The sequence below is a fragment of the Euphorbia lathyris genome, chromosome 1, assembly GCF_963576675.1.
Source record: "Euphorbia lathyris chromosome 1, ddEupLath1.1, whole genome shotgun sequence".
NCBI classification, from domain to species: Eukaryota; Viridiplantae; Streptophyta; class Magnoliopsida; order Malpighiales; family Euphorbiaceae; genus Euphorbia; species Euphorbia lathyris.
Genome location: NC_088910.1, coordinates 81,418,276 through 81,440,411, shown reverse-complemented (window position 1 = coordinate 81,440,411; position 22,136 = coordinate 81,418,276). Strand labels below are relative to the sequence as shown.

The following is a 22,136-nucleotide window of genomic DNA, read 5'->3' as shown; positions in this document are numbered from 1 at the left end:
TGTGTGTGTGTGTTGGGGGGGGGAGGAGAGAGACTATGTAAACCACATATAATTAGTAACACATTAAACCTGTCAAATGTCTTATTCACAAAATTAATAATGAACACTACATTGAATTTTTTTTTTTTTTTTTTTTTGAGGGGGGTCGTTTCAACAAAAAGGAAAGGAACCAACAACAACAAAGCCTTAGTCCCGAAATGATTCGGGGTCGGCTAACATGAACCGTCATACGAACCCTTGAAATCAAGTCGTGTCAGCAACATAAATTCTCTCCCTCCACTACCATATTTTCCTCAGTCCCCAATAAACTCATATCACTCTCAATCACCCTCTTCCAAGTTTGCTTAGGCTTTCCCCTACCCCTCACCATTGCATCCCTTTGCCACTCCTCAATCCTTCTAACCGGCGCATCAAGCGCTCTTCGTCTTACATGGCCAAACCACCTTAGTCGGTTTTCCCTCATTTTATTCTCAATAGATGTAACCCCTACTTTTGTCCTAATTATTTCATTACTCACCGGATCCTTTCTCGTATGACCACACATCCATCGCAACATACGCATCTCCGTCACCGACATCTTATGAGTGTGACACATTCCGTACCATATAACAATGCAGGTCTAATTGCCGTGCAGTAGAATTTTCTCTTTCATCTATTAGGCATGCCGGGGTCGCAAAGGAACCAACAACTCTTTGAAGAAGTAACAGATTAAAAGCCAATCAGTTAATAATACACCACCCCCACAAAGCACGATGATCATGTTCGCATTATCCTATTACTCATTACAACACACACAAAAGAAGAAGAAAAAAAACAGCAGCAAGTTCGGGAAAAGTAAGGTCCAGCTCCACGTCCTTACCATCAAGTCAAATTTGGCCATTGCAAGATGATTAGAAGCAACTAATCTTTTCAACTTTAAACTTTCTGCTCTCTTCAGAGACTCTCTCAAAAGAACAAACAATTGTTGTGCAACAGAGACAGAAATGGCCATGCTTGTCATGGGTGAGTAGGATGTCCCAAGTATTCCAACTGTAGTTGAGCTACCAATTTCAGATAACATGTTGCAGATCGTGGATAAAGTGTAAGCAAGACAACTGTCGTTACTTTGCTGCAGAAATTCTAGATAATCAGAAACTGCCAAAGTATAACTGGAATATATAACATGCAACAACTTATTGAGAAACAAGTCCTTTAAAGCCATTTTGAACCAAGAAACAATCCAAACGCTAACAGGTAAATAAGGGTTTGTTTGGTTGAGCTTTAGTTTTCTAGCAGTCCGGGATCAACCTTCACTTGCTGAAACATAAGAACTGAGTACTGACTGTATTATCGACTGACAGCTTGTGAATTTTATACAAAAACATTAAATAATACAAAGTGTGTGAAAGCTGGACATTTTACCTATTGGATTCAAAGAGAGTTTTTCTACAAACAAAATGTTATTTTATAAGCAGAGAAAACATTTATTGAGAGCTACAAGGATAAGTAAGGTTTTATACAAATTTTAGATCGTTTTCATTATACATAAAACTATAAATTCATTTAATATGCATCAACAATTGACACTTAACGAAAGGGAAAAAAAAATACTTTCAGCTCAGGAAACAAATAATATTAATCATATTATGGCGATTTGAAAAGGCATGAAATAAAATTACCTCCTGAGAAACACGAACTGCTTCAGTTAAGACCTGAAGATTGACAAGCAGAATAAAGGATAAATGATAATGATCACAATGTTAGAAAGTAGAGTCTGTAAATGCCTTTAAATCAGATGAACCAAAAGTTTACTGAATTTACCCAAAAATTGCCTAAGCTCAACTCAGCTACCATTTTCGCTCCTTTACAATCACAAACTTAGAAAGTAGAGTTTGTAAATGCCTTGAATTCAGATGAACCAAAAGTTTATTGAATTAACCCAAAATTGCCTAAGCTCAACTCAAATACCATTTTCTCTCCTTTCTTTTTCATTATCTCATTTCTTTAAACCCTAACTGAATATAACCAACCCCTAAATAACTTGCATTCTCTGAAGCACGGACACGCCATAGACCCAACATATCGCGTGTCGGATGCGTATCCGATACGGAAACGGCCGGAAACGTCTGGGACATGGTGTCGGGGCCGTTTCCGTAATATCGGAAAGTTGGACACGCGTATCAGTGAAGGATATGCGAGTCCCAGAAAAAAAAACAAGCGATTCTTCAAATGTGAAAAAACAGCCGTTCAACTTCAATCATTGATCGTCGTTATTAAAGCCAGAAACTCCAAAGGACAGGGGGAATTAAAGCCAGAAACTCCTAATTAATACAAAAACTCCATAGGTTTTTAGTGTTAAGGTGGAAAGCTTTTATTATGTTTAGTTAAGAGTTTTATAATTTCGTTTATATGTATTTATTTAGTTATACTACAAAAAATCATATATAAAAATATATTTTTAATATTTATAAATGTGCCCCAATATTTTTAATATTGGGGCGTGTCCCCCACGTATCCGTGTCCTGTGTTTTATAGAAATGACGTTTCCCGTATCCGTGTCCGTGTCGGATACCGTATCCGTATCCGTGTCCGGGCAACATAGCTTGCATTCGATAAGATCTAAGCCTAGTTGATCAAGTATAAGTTTGTTATAGTCCAAGGATTCGTAAGAAGTGGGACATATTCTAAAATTTCTAGCAGTCCAGTAATGTGATGAATAACAATTATTAACCATAGATCTTATACTTAATCAAATCTTCTGATTCACAATTGCAAATTTGAAATAAGGAAAAAAAAAATAAGGCTTCAAAACTGCATGGATAGATCAATTGGAATAAAAGCAGTTCACATGTATCAAGGAACCAATTGAACCAAAAGCTTAGGCTTATGTGTTGAAATTTAATCTAACAAATGAGGTTGTAGGGCTTCGAACCCTCGACCACTTGGTCGAAGAGGCTCTATACTGTCATGGAACCAATTGAACTAAAAGCTCAAGCTGATACTTAAAGGTCCCCTTCATATTAATATCTGACACACCCCCACACGTGAATGCCCATTAGGCTTGAAGCGTGCACAAGACAGGCCCATATTACCATGTCCTGCAATTAACTCAACAAATGGGGCTGCCAGGAATCGAACCCTAGACCACTTGGTCAAAGTGGCTCTGATGCCATGTCATGGAACCAATTGAACTAAAAGCTCAAACTGATAGTTAAGGCCCACTTCATATTAATATCTGACAGAAACCATGTCAAAAAACCAATTGAACTAAAAGCTTAATCTTATAGTTAAGGCCCGATATAGTCTTTATATTAATCTAACAACATGAAATACATAGGTAGATGAGGATGAACAAAGGATTAATACTACCAAACCCTAATTCTTGGGCCATAGCTATGTCTGAGATGAGCATAATGAACTCAGTACAGATCAAGTTGTACACAAAATCTGAATTTTCTTATTAGCATGTTAGTTTTTCTTTTAGGAGGAAATTCTTTCGAATGCTTACCAATAGAGCCTGCTTGGGATGTCCAAAGTAGAAATGCATCATCCCCAAACATAGCAAAGCAATCTCGTATCTTTCAGACTTACTAGATACAGAAGAAGGTGGAGCAAATTCAAATCCCTCTGTCCCTGCACTTTTATTACAACATATATCAAACTAGTTTCAGTTATGCCTAAAAATCAACAAAATCCAGTTAAGATCAAGAATAGAGTAAAAGGTCATCTATCATCATTAATGCTTCGAAATAATTGGAAGAAAATGAAAAAATTCCAATCATGAAACTAATTTAAAAAAATAGAGTGATCTTTATGAAATAGAATATTAATAGATACACATCCAAAACCACCTTCATCTAATGTAGATTCCAAGGTCCACAAAACTTAAATAAACCTTTGCTACACTCATCATTTATCTTTAACAAAATTCCAATGCTTTTCCATAGCCAAATCAGTCTAACAAATGTAATTGAATTAGTAGAAGAAATCTTCAATGTCATATTACATTCAAACCGTAGCAAAATGAAGGCCAGTATATGGACCTAAACTGAATCTTTGAGTTATTATTACCGGGTCACAAATATTATATTGTAAAGCACTTTAGCATGTGAAGTACTTGCCTATTTCCATCATGATGGGATTTCACCTAAATCCTCATGCCATCAAAAAATTTGACTCAACCATTGTGGTAAATGCCATTGTAAATATTAGTAACACATTATAATGCTTCCAAGTGTGGATCCGCATATATGTTGGATAAATTATATGACACAAGTATACAATGAGAAAATACTGCAAACTGGCCCTGCATTGGATTTCATTGATCCTTCGATAGATGAGACAGAATATTATGGAGGGGAGAGAATAAAAAGTAATCCATGGATGAGAAGATATGTGAGCATAGCTCAGCAAACAACTGAATAGCAACCAGTTGAAGAACCCAGCGTAAAGAAAACAAGGGCTTGTTTCGGGAAAATTGCATTCATGGTTGTCATGGAACCGTTTGAACCAAAAGCTTAAGCTGATAGTTAAAGGTCCACTTCATATTAATATCCGACAATGGTCACTAAAGTTTAGGGCCAGTTTCAAACAGATCACTGAATTTCATTTGTTTCAATAAAGTCAATAAAATCATTCCACCAATTTAGACTGAAAATATCACTAGAATAGTGACATGACAACTACGTTTGAAAGAACTTACCTTTACATATAACGTAAAAAAGTCACGTGATTCTTTTACTGCCACGTGACGGTTTCAAACACTTGAATTAAGTAAATAAAATATAATTTTTATTTTTTTTTGCTGTCATGTAAGAGTCCACCATTTCCAAATAGTGGTCATGTCTATTCCTGTGATTATTTATGTCTGAAATGGCTGGAATGTCTATTGAAATAAAAAAGAAAGTTCAACGACTTCATTGAAACAAAATGAAGCTCAGTAACTTTTTTGAAACTGACCCCAATTCATAACTCCATTCAACACTTGAAATTAAAAACTTAAGTGCTTATTAGTATTAAAACTGTTAGATAACATAACCTACTCAAAAGTTTCAGTTAAATTTAAGAATTCAATTCATTTGATAACTCAAAATAAAACTTAAAATTTTAAACTCAACATTATCAATGAAAATATTTTAAAGTTTTAAATCACAAGTGATTATTGCCTCTTAAAATATCCTTGTATTACTAGTTTCATAAGAATTATTTTTATACCCTTTAAAATATTAATATATCTTTGCGTTTAGTACTTTATTTTCAACTCTTGCCAAGTAACTTCATTATAACAGTTCAATATTTATAATATTCAACACTTTCAATATTTATTTTCTTATCACTTAATTTCCAGTTTCACCAAAACCGAAGATTCTTAAAAACAAATTAAAACACCCCAACCCAACTCACAACATAGAAAGAAGTAAGAATGAATCCGACTATAATTGCAATGTAGAACAATTCAATGGAAAAAAAATAAAAACAAAGCCATGATATGCCTTCTTTTCATAAAACGATCGGTAGTATTCTCCTTTTGGACAACAATGATGCAAATAAATCCGTTAATTCAAGTGGTACTTAAAAGCATTTCAAGTTAGTGAAATGAAACAACCTTGAGAGTTGAGAATTGAAAATTGAATGATCTTGCGGACAAAAAATTATGTTGTCATATAGAGCATTTTCAAAGGAATCCAAAGGCCACAATTTTCTATGTTCAAAGGCCACAACTTGGTTTGTCATATAGAGCATTTTCAAATTATGCTGTGATAGTCAAGAATCTTCATATTGCATCAGTCTTGTGTTTCATGAACAAAACAAGCTTAATGAAATTGGTTGTCATTTTGTTTGTGAGAAGTTAGAGCAAAATCTGATCTCTACACCATATGTCAAAATTGATGAGCAACTTGAAGACATTTTCACTAAAGCCTTAAATGGGGTTCGAGTTAACTATATTTGTAACACGTTGGCCATGATTAATATCTATGCTCTAAACTTGAGGGTAAGTGTTAAGGAATGTACAGGTGTACCTAGTTGTATATAGAGAAGTAATAAGAGGAATTACAGAGACTTTATTTCCTTAGTTAGACTTTCTTTCTTGTATATATACACAATGAATTCTTGAATTAATATACAATATATTTTCTCCTCATTCTCTCTTACAGAAGCCTTCCTCTTCCTAGTCACTTTCTAGCATACTCAGATATCACCTCTAAAATCTTAATTCACAGCATCACTACAAATGCTGAAGTTCAAACATTCAAGTAACTTAGATAGCATTTCAACATGTAGTTGACCATTGTGTTGTGTGCACAAAAGGTAGTTCAATTTTGTAATCTTTTCCTTCCAAAATGGTTTAACAACATAAAGCCTTGATCAAGGTTAAAAATTATGGCAAGAATTCAAGACTTTCTTCAAATAGTTTTTGAAACTATCCGAAAGGCATTGTACTGCTGAAAGACAGAAGTGCAAACAATTGAAATTCTCTGGCTTGAAGTTAGCAAAAATTCATCCCATGCTGCCTTTAATAGAAGCAGCTAATTTAGAGATGGAACCTTCTAAATACAGTTCAGTGGTTGCCCTAATGTTTTTAATTTAATCATTGTAGCCTTTCCAACCTCAACTTCTCATGTAACCAGCAAACTGAATCTCCTCCAAACACCAGAGAACCCCCAAATGCTTAATCCCATAAGTTAACATCGATCACCCAGAATTCTAGGTCAAGTTTGTTGTCAAAAGACCATAAACTAATTCATATGGACAAAGGGACACCAGTTAGAAGGAAGATAGAATTGCAAATTGGAAGTTTGTTGTTGTAAGATGATAGGTTGACTAAACTTTAGTGAGCTCATTAAGATGGCAATGCCAAAAACTATATGTAGCACATGCTAAACTAAAGATTATAACTAGGATTAAAGCCCTATTTGGTCCCTCTAGTATCCAAAATTTTGTCATTTACCCCTGTAGTATCATTTGGTAACATTTGCCCCCTAAAGTATTCCCATATGTAACATCTAACCCATTTTGGATGGAAATTTATCTGATTTGTTAACTTTTATGCATGACACAATTTTTAAGTTTTAATTTTTTTTCCATGTAGACTTCATATGTGCATAAAAGTCAATAGGGAAAAAATAATTAAAAAAATTGTCATGTGTACATGTCACGTCACATGTCAAAAATTGTCATGTGGTAAGAATTAACAAATCAGTTAACTTTTCATCCAAAATGGGTTAAATGTCAAGCAAATGTTACCAAATGATATCACAGGGTGCAAATGATAAAATTTTGGATATCACAGGGGCCAAATAAACCTTTATGCCCTATAACTACTACGCTATGATGAAAAAAGAAATATACTAGATCAAATTTGTTACCCTTAAAGCTTGAAGGGCATTACATATGCTACAACTGATTACTTTATACTTTAGAATATAAGCAACAAGTTGGCATATGATTTTTCTAACTAAGGGAAGAATTTCTCCACAACAGACACTAGGCACTAGTGATTTATTGTCCTTAGGAGTGTATACAGATTCCAAACCAACTCTGCTTGAAGGAACCTATTTGACCAATACACTAGCACGCACATATAGGTTAGTAAAAGGTCTGAAGTTTCAACAGATCAACCAAGTTAGATTTCCAACTTTAATAGGCCCTAGAAGAAAGAGTACAAGATGAGTAGCGAAATACAGGTTGCTCATCAAATAGAAGACACAATTAGATATAGAAACTCTTTATACTAGCTAGTTATTATCCTTTTTTTAGCTAATTATTATCCTTTTTTCAAAGAAAGGGGAGTGTATACAGATTCCAGCCCAGGTCTTCTCGAAGGAAAGTATTGACGAATACACTAGCACATATAGATCAGTAAAAGGTCTGAAGATTCAACAGATCAAACAAGTTAGATTTCCAACTTCAATAGGCTCTCTAGCATGAGTAGCGAAATATAGGTTGCTCATCAAATATGAGAAGCAATTAGAAATGAAAGCTCTTTATGAGAACTCCAATAAGAGACTGCCGCAAGGACTGAAAAAGCAAGATATAATTTGGAAATGTTTCTAAAGCAAAGATGAGAAGCAATTAAAATGTGAGTTTGGATCAATAACAGTTATTCTCTCCCTAGCATGATTTTTTTAGATAACATGTACTTTCATTCCCTATAGGTCATTTCCAAAATAATTGAGCTGGAAAAAAGTCAGTCAAAAAGGAAGTGCAAGAGATCAAAAAAGGAGGGAGCATGAGATCCTCTTTTTTATTGTGAAATCTGAAATAGCATGCATAACAAAAGAAAAGAAATAGAATTGCTAATGACCACAGCAGGTTTAAAAGGACAAGTTTGTGGCCTGACCAGAGTAAAGGAATGGATCAAGTATTTCTTACTTTTTTTTTTTTTTTTTTTGCGGCCCGGTCGCATTACGCGTCCCCGCTGAGCGAGGGTCCGGGGAGGGGTCCCACCACAAGGGTGTATTGGGGGCAAGCCTTCCCTTGCCAATTTAATTGGCAAGAGGCCGCTCCTAAGACTCGAACCCGTGACCTCTGGTCACACGACAACAACGTTTTACCGTTGCGCCAAGGCTCGCCCTCTATTTCTTACTTTCTTCTAATTAAACAAAATTGACCCTAGCCTGACTAGTTAACATGTTGGGACTAAGGCTTATTTAATACAATTAAGGATTAGCTGATATAATGTGAAGTTTATATAAAAGATTATATGTGGGGTAAAAAAAAAAAACAAGCAAAATTGGAATAACTTTTGAATGGAACAAAGCTTAGTGAGAAACCACCAAACATTAGTTTTACGAAAGAATAAACTACAGCCATGCTAAAACTGCCCATGGAGAGATCTCAATGAACATTTTAGAGAAGGTCACAAGAACTGCAGATATAAACCATCACGTAGCAAAATTAGGAATCAAATGGCAGCCTAAATTTTTTATTTACCTGTAATCAAAGTAGCAAAGAAGATTCTCCACAGCAGCAAAATAATCATCATGATAAAGGCTACTCAAGTACCGTAAATAGTGAACCTGTATCATAACTCAGCAGACACCCCAGAAAAGTGAAAAACAGAATTTATAAATACAGAGACCCATCAATATTAACATGAATTATAACTTACACGATGTAGATCAGGAGCCAACTTTTTAATCTGCCTTAAAGTAAGTTCAAAAGCATTGAAACGGAAAGAACTCCCATGCCTGCCACAGGGAAATATACACACAATATTCAATTCACTCCTCAACCATTATGACAGCTCAAAGGAATAAAGAGTAATTATAAGGATAAATTGTCAACGTGACACTAACTTCTCAATTGCATCTGCTTGTTCCATTAAGTGTCCTTGTACCTGCCAATTTGTTCTCAAGAATACTTCCCGTTCCTCATCATATTGATCAACATCTCCTGATGCATTTCCTGAAGGATATAAATATTGACAATCCTCATTATCTTTAATGCCGCTGGGTCCTGGGTCAGAAATAACCTCAGTATCTGCAAAATTTTCTTTTCCTGCTTATTAAACTGATAGTAGTAACCATTTTGCAAAATAGACAAAGATACGAAAAGAAGTGTACAACGTTAGATTGCAGAACCCTTCAAAAATAATGCCCATGGTCAAGATTTAAGAAGCAAGTAGCTAATACTTAATAGACAATCGTAAGCCCAGAATATGACTAACTTCCACAGGATGCTCGGAGAATCTCATTTCAACATAAGAGGAAATGTGCAATTAAATTTTGAGATCCTTGAGCTTCTGTAGCTTGATGCAAGGGAAAGTCATTCTGAGCTAAATCATATAAATTCCTAAGCAACACAAAGAAAAATAGAAAATATTTGGGGAGTGCAAAATGATTTACTTGAGATTATTGCTGAAACTGCAAATCTCATTGATGGCTTTGAAAACAAAACCAAAAGCTTGTCCATAACAACAGGCAAAAGAAGCTAGGAGGAAAGAAGGAAATATAATTATAGCAAACTTCAACTGGTTTGGCTAAGTTAATTCTTATTTGTCATGCAAAAAAAATAAAAGCAAAAGCCTTTTTATAAAGCCCTTGTATTTAATTTCCCTCGGCTAAAAACATACATCTAACAATAACACTTCTTTCTCCCAGGAAAAAAAGGGTAACAGTGTTGGTAAAAGGATTGGGCACCCTTAAGGTGATGAGATTTCAAATCACCTGAGGTGCTAGGCGCCAGCCTAGGCACTACATACAAAGAAAGGAGTAAAAACATATAACATAAAGAAGCATTGAAGTTTCATAAAATAAACATACAACCGTGTAAGTTATCATTATCACCATAATCAAGTCTCAAGACCTGAAAAAAACAAACGAATTAAAAAGGTTGTTGATTTATTCCCCTTGTAATTTTCCAATTCTTTCTATGGCAGAGGAGAAGCATTATTTGCATTCTTTTTTTTCTTAAAAAAAACAAATGTCTCTTTTTCCTAAAGAAGCAAGTGTCAGCTATTTTTCCTAATTAATCTTCTGCAATTTTGCTGGTTTTCCTACTCCTCTTCCCTTAAATATGTTTAATTTGTATTGGAAGCTAAAATATTGTATTTGACATCCTAAGTATTATTTATGATGGTACCTTATATTACATACCGTCCATAACCCCTTGATTTCTTTTCATGATTCCTTATAAGATTAGATAAAAAAAGTGAATTTATTGAATACTTGCTTCTCTAGGCAGCGATCAGTAAAGGTGCATTGCCAAGGGAGCTTTGAGGCACTACTGTCTCATCTGACACTTTCAACAACACTGATGGATATGGCAATTTTTTATTTTCTATAGAATGAGTTCAGTAAATAGTACAAGATTTAAACTACACTATAGCCACATCCAAGTTGAAATTCTCAAAGATGATTCAAATATTCATACAGGAAAGAAAAAACTGCGTAGCTCTGACTTGCCAAAGCATCCACATTGGACATTCAAGTATTTTAAATTGTAGTAAGGCCCCAAAATTGCAGATCATTTATCGGCATACTTCACAATGGATTTTTGCCTGTAGTGAGATGTTGCACTTCACAAAGCTAGCAGAAAGAATACAACATCACCAGTTTTATAAATGAATTTATTTGGATTGCACAGTGCAGCCCACTCACTGGTTGCTGATCACACCTTTATACTCTCTGCAGAAGTACTGTCATAAGTTCAGCATAATATATCTACCAAGCATGATAATAGGAAAACAATAATTTCCACCTACACCTTACCCAAGAGACAGAAATTCTGAAAACATGCCAACAATTTTTTTAACAAATTTCCCTAAAAACTTTTATGTTCACACTTCTATAATTGGAAACACACATTGGCCCAATCCTATCAATATTTTGCAGTAGCCTCTTGCCAATTAAATTGGCAAGGGAAGGCTTGCCCCCAATACACCCTTGTGGTGGGACCCCTCCCCGGACCCTCGCTCAGCGGGGACGCGTAATGCGACCGGGCCGCCCTTACTCGTGCTCTTCCAAAAACTTCCTATAGAGGATATTGATTGACACAAACAAGTGGAATTTCAGACAACAGAATAAAAACCATGGAAAAAATTATCAAGAAGATTAAACAGAATGAGCTCAAAACGTCTAAAGAGGGAAAGAATAAAATTTCAAACAATACATCAAGGATCCAGAAAACAAACTAGTAAACAGAATGAAAAATAATTGGCGACTTAAAAGAGTTTGACACTTGTTATACTAACATCCATTCTTTTGATTTCATCAATTTTTGTCATAGAAGTTAGATGGTATTTCAAGACCTGGATTCTTTTTTGGCTAGTCTTGACACCTGTAACAAGAAATTAGTGTCTCATATTGTGCAAAGGAGGCCATGGGGCTTGAGGTCAATGGCAGAGAAAATCCTATAAAGTAGTATCGCGCAAGTTTGTAGCCACATAAGCTATTGAAAACATGAAGCCCAAGCCAGCCAATAATGAACCCCAAAACTATTACTACTAGTAGTAGCAAGGTACTTATAATTTTAGACAAGGAAATGATGGAGGTTAACCATATCATCACCTTAAGTTTATGATCCAAGTTGATTATAAAATAGGAAAAGTTAAACAACAAAAAGCAATTAAAATAACAAGTTGTAATTAGCGAAAGCAATCATGTTCTCAGATTCTATTGACAATACAAAATTAGGTGAGTTTCAATAGTGTCGTGGAACCAATTGAACTAAAAGTTTAAGCCGATAGTTAAAGGCCCAAGTCATATTAATATCTGACACACCCGGCATGCAAATGCCAAATGCGCTTGAAGCGCGAACAACACAGACCCACCTTACCATATGTTGAAATTAAATCAACAAATTCGGTTGCCAGGAATCGAACCCTTTATCACTTGGTCAAAGAAGCTATGATACCATGTGATGGAACCAATTGAACTAAAAGTTTAAGCTGATAATTAAAGGCCCAAGTCATATTAATATCTGACAAATAGCAAGAAACAAAATTTCCAAAGTGATTGAAAGAACCAACCTACCTATACTAGTTGAAGATCAGAGTTCATTCTAAAAGTCAAAACTAAATCTAAGCTCACTACCAAAAAACAATTGAAGTACTTAGCAATAAAATTAGTGAGCCAAAACATGTTTTCATAAGTCGAAATGCAACAAGCAGTGTAATAGAATGAGACATACAAGCAAAATAAGAACTATCATGCCAGGAGATATGTAAGAGAGACTGAGGAAAATGTCCTCTATATTCACGTTCACTTACTTCCTGAATAGAATTACACCAACAATGGCACAGAAAAATAAAATATCTCTAAAGATGAAATCTGAACTAAAAAAACTACTGACAACTTAACGCTCAAAGAAACCTCTATCAATAATTTTATGGAGTATTTGTCACATAAGGCTAACTGCTCTTCTACATGCCAACTTCTCCTCACGCTTAGCATTGAATGCTTTCATAAGAAAGCAACGCAAGTAGATGAGAACTAACTTAAATATTTAACTAAATTACAAAAAATACAATTTAAATTTAGAGCACCTATTACTGCTTTGCTGAACATATATACCATACCTTCTATCAATCCACAAAATGCTTGGGATGCATGAAGGTGGAAAGGAACTCTTTCACTAGGCTGCTTTCTATCTTCAACTTCATCAGTAACTTTCTCAAAATCATAATTCTCCAATTCCATATTTTCATCTTCCAACCCATTACTCGAGCCATCTAGGCGATGCAACCCATATGGCAGGCAACCTGAAAGGACTTGCTTGCAATAGTTGCCCATATTTAACCAAAGGTAGCACGCACCCTGCATTAAACTCAAAAATTAAAGAGATAAAAGCCTGGTTAGGTTAGTAATTAAAAGAAAATTGAAAGCAGTCAAGTTCTTGAAATTGTCCAAATTAATGGTTCAAAACTCCACAACAAAGCAACAAAATGGCTAGAAGTAAAAACTTCTGACCAGTAAACTTTTTTCGAAAAGAAATCAGACTTCTGACCAGTAACCTATTGGAGATAAAATATGAAAATTTTGCAGTTTACAAGTTCAACTGCATATCCGAGAGTTAAATGGCATAAATTAAAGAACCAATTAACTGTTGACGCCAATAACTATTTCTCCACCTCTTATCATAGCTTGATGAATGTGAAGCCACTCGCATTATGATAATGTAAGCATTAAGGCTTTAATTTACTTGCTGGGAAAAAGTAAAGGACTAATACTATAATCTACAAACTAGTTGTGATATAAAGCAACAAATGTGGCTGAGAGAATCTGAAAGAAAAAAGGTGGTAAATTCTTGAAGACCTTCCTATGTAATACTGCGTTTCTTGGCATTGGCATATCATTACTAGAATGTGTAAAGAAAAACTCATTTCCTATGTTTGTCACTTTGAGTAGGTGTGAAAAAAGGCGAAAAGAACTCACTAGGATCCTCGCCTTGCTTAATTTGGTTAGTGAGTAAATGGGGAGTATAGAAGACAGGATATACGGAAAAGAGTCCTCAACACCTCATACTTCCAAGTTATCTCTTTAAAAGCTGAGAAGTTTCCCTGGACTTACTTTATTCTTCTGGAAGCAACAGTTTGCCAAATCTCTTAGTTTAGTAGTATTGGGAATTACAGAAGTTTCATCAGCTTAAAATTCTATTTAAACAGATACAGCCCCTTATTGTCTATAGCAGTTTTACATTTCCAAAGCTCATATAAGGAAACCAAATATGTTTGCCCAAATTGATTAATAACCACAAAAAACCTTGCTAATATTTAAGCAGGCCCTAAGGCAGTTATCACTCTTAAGTTTTAACTTTTCAGATTTTTTTCCCTTTCCCATTTAACCTACGTATATTCTAACAAAGAAATTTTTTATCTTTCATTCCTCTAAGAACAAAATAAAGCTATATAATGAGGCAGACATGGAAGATAGAGAGAAGTACATGATTTAGGTAATCATGATCCATAAGAAATTGAACTCGCGAAGATTCCTTTTTGCTCAATAGACATGCATTTGAGAATATCTATTTGAAGTTATATTATAGCAAGCAATACTGAATCCAACAAAAGACAAAAAGCAGTAAACCTGGTGAGATAATTTAAACCATGAATAAGCAAAATAATGGATGGTACCTCAAATAACATTGTATTAAAAGCCAGTATACAGCGACGGAGATACATTCCAAGTATACTATTAGGATCAAGAATTACTTGATTATCTTCTAATACAGCTTCAGATCCTCCAAGGATTCCTTAACAAACAAAACGAAATCAGAACTTTTAACTGATATAAGCGACAAAAGAAAAGCAATCAGTGAGTGTTAATTTTAAGACACAAAACTGACCTCTCATTTCACCAAAGAAAATGAACAAATCGTCGGGCGCTTCAAAATGAGAAAACTTATTCGTTAAATTATCAATAAACAAGTGTCCCAATGAACCTCCAATTTCCCTCAACTGAGTTATGAGTTCCTCAAATTTTGGCTCCAGAATATCATCATAAGACTGAAAACATAGAAAGAAATTCTCAAAAAAGCGAGCCCAGAGGCTAATCTGTATAGTAATATAGAGTAATTACCTTAGTGAGAGACAAGAGGTACAAGCCAAGGCGGTTATGCTGGGACACCGAAGAAAAAGAGAAGGGGGAGGATACTTGAGTGGGGTTGGTGTACAACTGGAGAAGGTAGCAGACGGAGACTTTGTGCGGAGTTAATGAGAATGTATCGGCGACTGCCATTTCTGATCTTGGGATGATGATAGGTGAGTTCCGCCGGAAGAGAGATTTTTGAGTGCTAGTGTGAGCGGGAGTTACTGTGAAAACGAGTGATCCGGGCCTGTGCGGACTTTTGAGAATGTTTTTCTAGCATACCGGATAGTGCTTTAAAATAGTCCTAATACACAAATAATCCATGAACTTGTCTAAATGTTGCAACTGTCCCCTCAAACTTTCAATTATAACAACTTACCCTTTAAACTTGTCAAATTATAAAACATAACTCTAAATTTGGAATTTTTTACCCCGTACTTGAAGCAACCGTACAAACGTTTCCCCGGATTCGTATCACGCCAAAGATATGATTATCACACTCCACAGATGTTGCAGTTTTTGTATTTCACGTGTTTCTTCAATTGCAGTCCATGTCAGCAATTTGGGGTTATATTTTACAATTGCACAAGTTTGAGAGGTTATGTTTTACCATTTGACAAGTTTAAGGGGTAAGTTGTTACAATTGAAAGTTGGAGGGGGCAGTTGCAATATTTGGACAAGTTCAGGGGGTTATTTGTGTATTAAGCCTTTAAAATATAGAGAAAAAAAATTTTTAATCGAAAAAATAACTTTATTAAATCAAATCATAACGAATAAAAAAAAATCATAACGAATAACATCGCTAAGGAAGTGAGGGGTGGAATCTCATTCACTATGTACATAGATACATAACTTATGGCTCTTGTTAGACAATGAAGAATTCGTTGAACGTTTAACAAAAGAGACTGAAACAGAATCTAGGTCTTAACAAAAAAATTACAATAAACAATAATGTCATGTAAATAAGAAAGATTGAAAGAAGGATGATGAATGTCGTGGTAACCGAGAGACAATCCAAATGAATGTTCACATTACTGTATTCTACTACCTCAACCATTATCAGTTCGTAGACACCTTCCAATGGTCCATAATATGCATAAACACACTCCCCTTGAGAATTTCTCATGGTAAACCCCATAAAGCAATATCTCGCCTTATAGAAAATGCCAACATCAACATTGCATGCAAACGCTCCCTCCGCTGGATGCTGCCATCGTACCACTACAACTAGCGTCTCTGAGTGTTGTTTCGACCACAGTAGTTGGGCTTCCCGCCACTCAAGTAAGTCTTTCTTCACTGTTGTGACAAGTACCACATGAGTATATTGTTTTTGTTCCCAAACAACAGCATTTCTATGTTTCCATAACTGCCAGACGGTACTTGCAATTTCCGCTACGTCTATGGAACCAAGATTTTATAATGTCACACCGTACCACTCAAGAAAGTTTGTGACGCCCTCAAATCGATGATCAGGGTAAAATAGAGCATAAATAGTAGCAAACCATGGGCATAGTAAAAAAACATGGTTCTCTTCCTCGTTGTGAGCTTGGTAGATCGGACAGATATTGGGGTGATTATTATGACGTTTCGCCAAATTGGCCATTGTATGGAGACACAATGAGAAGAGTCGCCAGACACAATTAATAATCTTTGGTGCTGCCTTTATCTTATATGACCATACAGAACCGGCAGCAGGATTTGTGACAGGTGCTGCCATAATTAAAGCTTGATAACCGTTGCGAAATGAGTATGGACCATCTTTCTCAAAAAACCAGTACCACTCATCTGCCTTACTTAAATCACGTCGCGGTATCGCCAAAACTAATCATTGATCTTTTTCGTTGAACACTGCCTCCACTAAACTACGATTCCACCATCCATCATTAATTGATAGATCTCGGACCGTCCGAGTGAGTAGCACGATATTCGATATATTAAGAGGCATCGGCTATATGCGCATTGGTAGCCAGGGATCAGACCATACTACAATCAAATTGCCGCTACCCACCTTGTACCATAATCCTTTCAGAAGTACATCCCGTCCTACCAAAATTGATTTCCATAGATATGATGGGTTGTGGCCGAGTTATGCCAACATGAAATTAGAGCTGCTGAAATATCTGGCCTTCATATTTCTGGCCGCTAACGAGTTCGGATTAACTAAAATGTGTCATCCCTGCTTTGCTAGCAATGAGAGATTAAACAATCTGGTATCCTAAAATCCAATTCCCCCCTGGGTTTTACAGCGGCAAAGACGATTCAAAGACTGCCAATGAATCCTAGAGTTCGAGTCCCCTGACACTCTCCACCAGAACCTATTCAGCATTTTATCCATTTGATCGCAACTGATTCTGTAGCTAGAATATACTCATGATATATGTTGGAATTGATTGAAGAACTGACTTGATTAGAATTTCTTTACTCGCTCGTGACATAAAATTTTCCTTCCAATTGTTAAGACGGTTCACAATCTATCCTTGATGTATGTAAAATTATGCATAGTGTTACGGCCTACAGAAATCGAGGCTCCGAGATAAAGACCCAAATTTGCTACCTCTGTAACACCAAACATGATTGCCACTGAATCCCGATCCTAACTATGTCACACCCGTGTCTAAAATTCTAATTTTGATTTTCGTAATAGATAGTCTTAATTAATTTAAGTATATTATTGAGTTCAATTTAATGTTTTTAGGTGTAAATAAAAAATTTTGGGTAATTTTTATAAAAATTATAAACTCAAAGAACTTTAACTGATATTTATTTTGAATTAATTGTCCTAATAGTTTGATCCGATTAAAAAAAAAAAATCACCTATATTATATTCTTAAAATTAAAAATAAATTATGATTAAGTTATTAATGTTTAGTCTTGTATATATTTAATAAAAAGAATGGATGGTTAGTATCCAAATAATAATAATATAATAATAAAAGATGTTGTATGATATACATGTAAACATTTACCTAATTCAGAATCCACATGTCAATGGATTAACTATACAAAGTATATATGCCATTAATCTAAGCAAAAACAATTCAAAATCCACACGTCAATGGATTAACTATACAAAGTATATATGTCATTAATCTAAGCAAAAACAAACACATGTGTCAATCTTATGGATTAAAAGTCATATGTCAAATAAGTAAATATATTATTATGACAGGTAGGAGTATAAATATAAAAGAAAGGTGATCTAGAGAAAGGGGTTTTTTTAGAATATATTATTTAGTTAATTATAACTTTGCTGAAATTGGAGGTTGTTGAATCAACAATATAAACATTTCGACTTTCAAACATCTTTGCTCCAATTTTCGTTAACCCTTTCGGATTAGCTGTCAGCGGTTTGGTGACCGACGACGATATTTCGGTAACTGTATTTTATACTTAAATTAGTTTTAAAATATTATAAGTAAGATTTTGAATAAGTTTAGTTTCGATAGTTTCGTCAAATTTTAATAGATTTACGATTAATGAGTTAGCGTCTATCAATTACTAATAAAATATAAATTTTAGACTAGTTGTCCTTTAGATTTAAATAATATGAAATTCGATATTAATAAACTCTTAGTAGCGTCACGAGTTTAAAGATATAATCGATCGGAATTAACTATGTCGGTCTATAATCTCTATCTTAGAGACTAAAATAGACTAATAAAAATACTTTGATTATTTTAAATCTTACTAATAAAATAGTTTAAGCAAAAGTTAAAGTTATGAATTTGAAGGTCTAATGTTGATATTTACCAATTAGAGTCGGTATTTATATTTGCCAAGTAGACTCGGTATTAAGTCGAATATAAAATTAGTACTAATAAGATTCATAACAGTGAAACGAGTCCAATAGTAACAATAGTTCGAATTAACTATGTCGGTTTAGAATCTTTATTTCGGTGACGGAAAATAGTCCGATAAACATATTTAACTTTAAACGATATTAAATTTTATCGATATAATATTCGGATAAACTCTAATTTATCGAGATAAAATAAAAGGACTAATATCGATAATTGCCAATTAGAATCCATAAGATTAGTACAAGAGTTTGAATATTATTACATAAAATTAGTACCGGAAATTGAATATAAAATTAAGATATAAAATTAAGTTTATAAAATTAGTTCAAATAGACTTATGATAATATAACGAGTCTAACGATATGTTTGTTTAAAATAGATATTCCGCTAACCGATAAAAATAAGTTTTGGTTTTAAATTATTTAAGGCTTAATACACAAATAACCCCCTGAACTTGTCCAAATATTGCAACTGCCCCCTCCAACTTTCAATTGTAACAAGTTACCCCTCGAACTTGTCTAATTGTAACAATTTACCCCTTAAACTTGTCCAATTGTAAAATATAACCCCAAATTGCTGACATGGACTGCAATTGAAGAAACACGTGAAATGCAAAATCTGCAACGCTTGTGGAGTGTGATAATCAGATCTTTGGCGTGATACGAATCCGGAGAAATGCTTTTACTGTTGCTTCAAGTACGGAGTAAAAAAATTCCCAATTTGGGGTTACGTTTTACAATTGAACAAGTTTAAGGGGTAAGTTGTTACAATTGAAAGTTGAGGAGGACATTTGCAACATTTGGACAAGTCCAAGGGGTTATTTGTGTATTAGGCCATTATTTAAATGGCTTTGAATACGTTTTATTAAATTGTTTAAAATATTTATATACTTTTGATTTCGATTATTTGAAGAATAGTTATTTATTATCGTGATATTTTGAAAATTGGGTTGGAAAATGAATTTGACTATTTGATGCGAATTGTTTTTGGATTGAGAAAGCTGATTCGATTGTGATTATTATTTATGAGATTTGGATTGAATTCCAAATATGATTTTTATGTTGTGATATTTTGAAAGAAAGATCAAATGGTTTTGTCCATCTAGGATTGTCCGGGGTAGGAGTTGTAAGTTGTAAGACCATACCTAAGGGCGGTATGGCCAGAGTGCACGGCTGGTAGTCCTAACGTTAGGCAAGGCGAGATATAAATGAGATATCTCGATTGTTGATATGATTGATGTTATGATAAGCTATACGGGTGGAATTCGAGGATGGACACACACATATGAGTTTCGTATTACGTTTTTGCAATGTGTGATGATTTGATTTGTTAAAGATTTTGATAAAAAGGTTTATTTGATTACGAGTTGGTTTGATAAAACGATTATAGATTGGTTTGAATAAAACGTATATTTGGTTACTATTCAGTTTGATAAAACGTTTATTTATTTTAATTCGGTTTGATAAAACGTTTATTTATTTTGATTCATTTTGATGAAGTGATTTATTTATATATATAATTATATACTAATAAAGTGAAGTATGCAGTTAAATCATTACTGACTTAATTAACGTGACAATAAGTTAAAACGAGTTAATAAGTCAAGAGAACTACTGAAGTTAAGAGAACTACCTAAAATAGGTAGAACTACGTGACTTTGATTCCCGATTTAAAGATTAAAAGACGTTCGGGGATACGTAGGAAGCTTGATAGAATTATCGAGCTCAAGCCAAATAATTAATAAAATTTTAGGTAATCCAAATGAATTTTTATCTAATAGAAAATTGATTCGCCTTTTTGTCTTACGAATGCCTGTTATCTTGTTTTCCCTTAATACCGGATGCTGTTTAGGGTCGGGTGTGACAAACTAAGTGTGCCCTTACTGAAGAATAGGGATGATTTCTGGAAATTAATACTCTGCCCAGATGCTCGCTCATATACCTGCAAATAATGTTGAATAACCGAAGCTTCCTGAGTATTGGCTCTAAAAAATAAGAAACTATCGTCCGCAAAGAAAAGGTGTGAGATTATGGGGCATGCCTTGTAATCGTACAACCATATAGCAATCTCGCTCTCTCCTTAGCCAATAATAGCGACGATACACCTTCTACATAAATCAGAAAGAGAAACGGTGATAACGGGTCTCCTTGATGGAGCCTCGAGAAGGATCGATAGGCTCCATATCACTACCCCCATATAGGATTCTGTACCGAATGGTCGTGACACACATCATAACCCATTTAATCCACTCAGCTTGGAATCTGAGTTTCTCAAGCATAGTGCACAACAAATCTCATTTCCACCCGGTCGTACGCCTTGCTCATATCTGTTGGTCCCGTATAACGTGACAAGGTTAGTTCCAAGGGGGGGGATAGGAACTATTTAAAATTTTGTCTGTTAAGGCTGACTTCTTTTCTTTTAGAAAAGGTTTGCACAGAGGCGCTAAGTAGTTTTAAGACACAAGCTTAGTCAACTGGTGACTAAGTCTGCTTCTTTCCTCGAGTCAGGAGATAGCACTTGAGTCTATTCCTGAACTCAGCTTCTTAGTGCACTCAAATCAGTGTCTATTCGTTACTTAGTCAGTTTTATAGCAAGCAATATATAAAGGAGTTTAAAGGTTAGAAATATGTTACTCAGCAGACATATCCTGGTTCGGCCTCTCTGCCTACGTCCAGTCCCCGGAACTCATTCCGAGCTTTTTGAATCCTCTACTGAGCTCTTTAAAGGTAGAGCATGAAACCCTTTACAATAGAAGCTGAGTATATAAGAGTACCTTCCTCTATTCCTCTAGTCACTCCTATAACTACCGCTGAGTACTATAACCGAGTACTCAGCTTCTCCTTTCTATTCTTCTAGAAATGATAAGTGTTTGTCCTAAACAACAATTGCTAAGACACTTTAGATGAATGAAATCACTCTAGACTTTTACACAAAGATTGGAATTGGTGTAAGGTTTGCTTTGCTTTTCTCACAGAACTTCAAGTATGAATTTGGTCAGCGTTTCGACTTGATTGAAGATCTGCATCGAATGAAGCATTTGAAAGGCCTATTTATAGTGACACTTCAAGCACCAGTGATTTCGAATTTCGAAATAACCGTTGGAGGCTAACGGCTTCCTATCGGTATCATTCTGGACGTGCTCAGTGTCGTTGGCCAATGAGATTCTTGTATCTTCTGTCTACGCCAGTGCTCAGCAGCTTTTCGTCAGATGAACAGAATGTTTCGACATTTATAGTAAAGTCTTCCAGACAGTTTACTGCGTTCTGAGCGTTACCCAAAGTAGAAATACTTTGTCTCTAAGTTAGTTCTGTTCTGCCGTTGACTTGTA

The 22,136-nt window shown here is 34.8% G+C and overlaps 1 protein-coding gene across 2 annotated transcripts in view; it reads right to left on the bottom strand.

Moving 5' to 3' along the window:
* LOC136203366 (anaphase-promoting complex subunit 5) overlaps window positions 1–15,265 on the bottom strand; it is a 28,748-nt gene extending 13,483 nt beyond the window's left edge. The window contains exons 1-10 of one of the 2 annotated variants that reach the window (XM_065994492.1): window positions 15,000–15,265; window positions 14,767–14,926; window positions 14,555–14,673; window positions 13,001–13,238; window positions 9,279–9,462; window positions 9,092–9,170; window positions 8,914–8,999; window positions 3,488–3,617; window positions 1,659–1,691; window positions 860–1,108 (exon numbers count right to left, since the gene is read on the bottom strand). In XM_065994492.1, the coding sequence (XP_065850564.1) occupies window positions 860–1,108; window positions 1,659–1,691; window positions 3,488–3,617; window positions 8,914–8,999; window positions 9,092–9,170; window positions 9,279–9,462; window positions 13,001–13,238; window positions 14,555–14,673; window positions 14,767–14,926; window positions 15,000–15,158 (1,437 nt within the window). In that variant the 5' untranslated portion in view covers window positions 15,159–15,265. The remainder of the gene's footprint in view (window positions 1–859; window positions 1,109–1,658; window positions 1,692–3,487; window positions 3,618–8,913; window positions 9,000–9,091; window positions 9,171–9,278; window positions 9,463–13,000; window positions 13,239–14,554; window positions 14,674–14,766; window positions 14,927–14,999) is intronic. The other variant, XM_065994499.1, reaches the window with a different exon arrangement.
* Window positions 15,266–22,136: the final 6,871 nt, after the last annotated feature.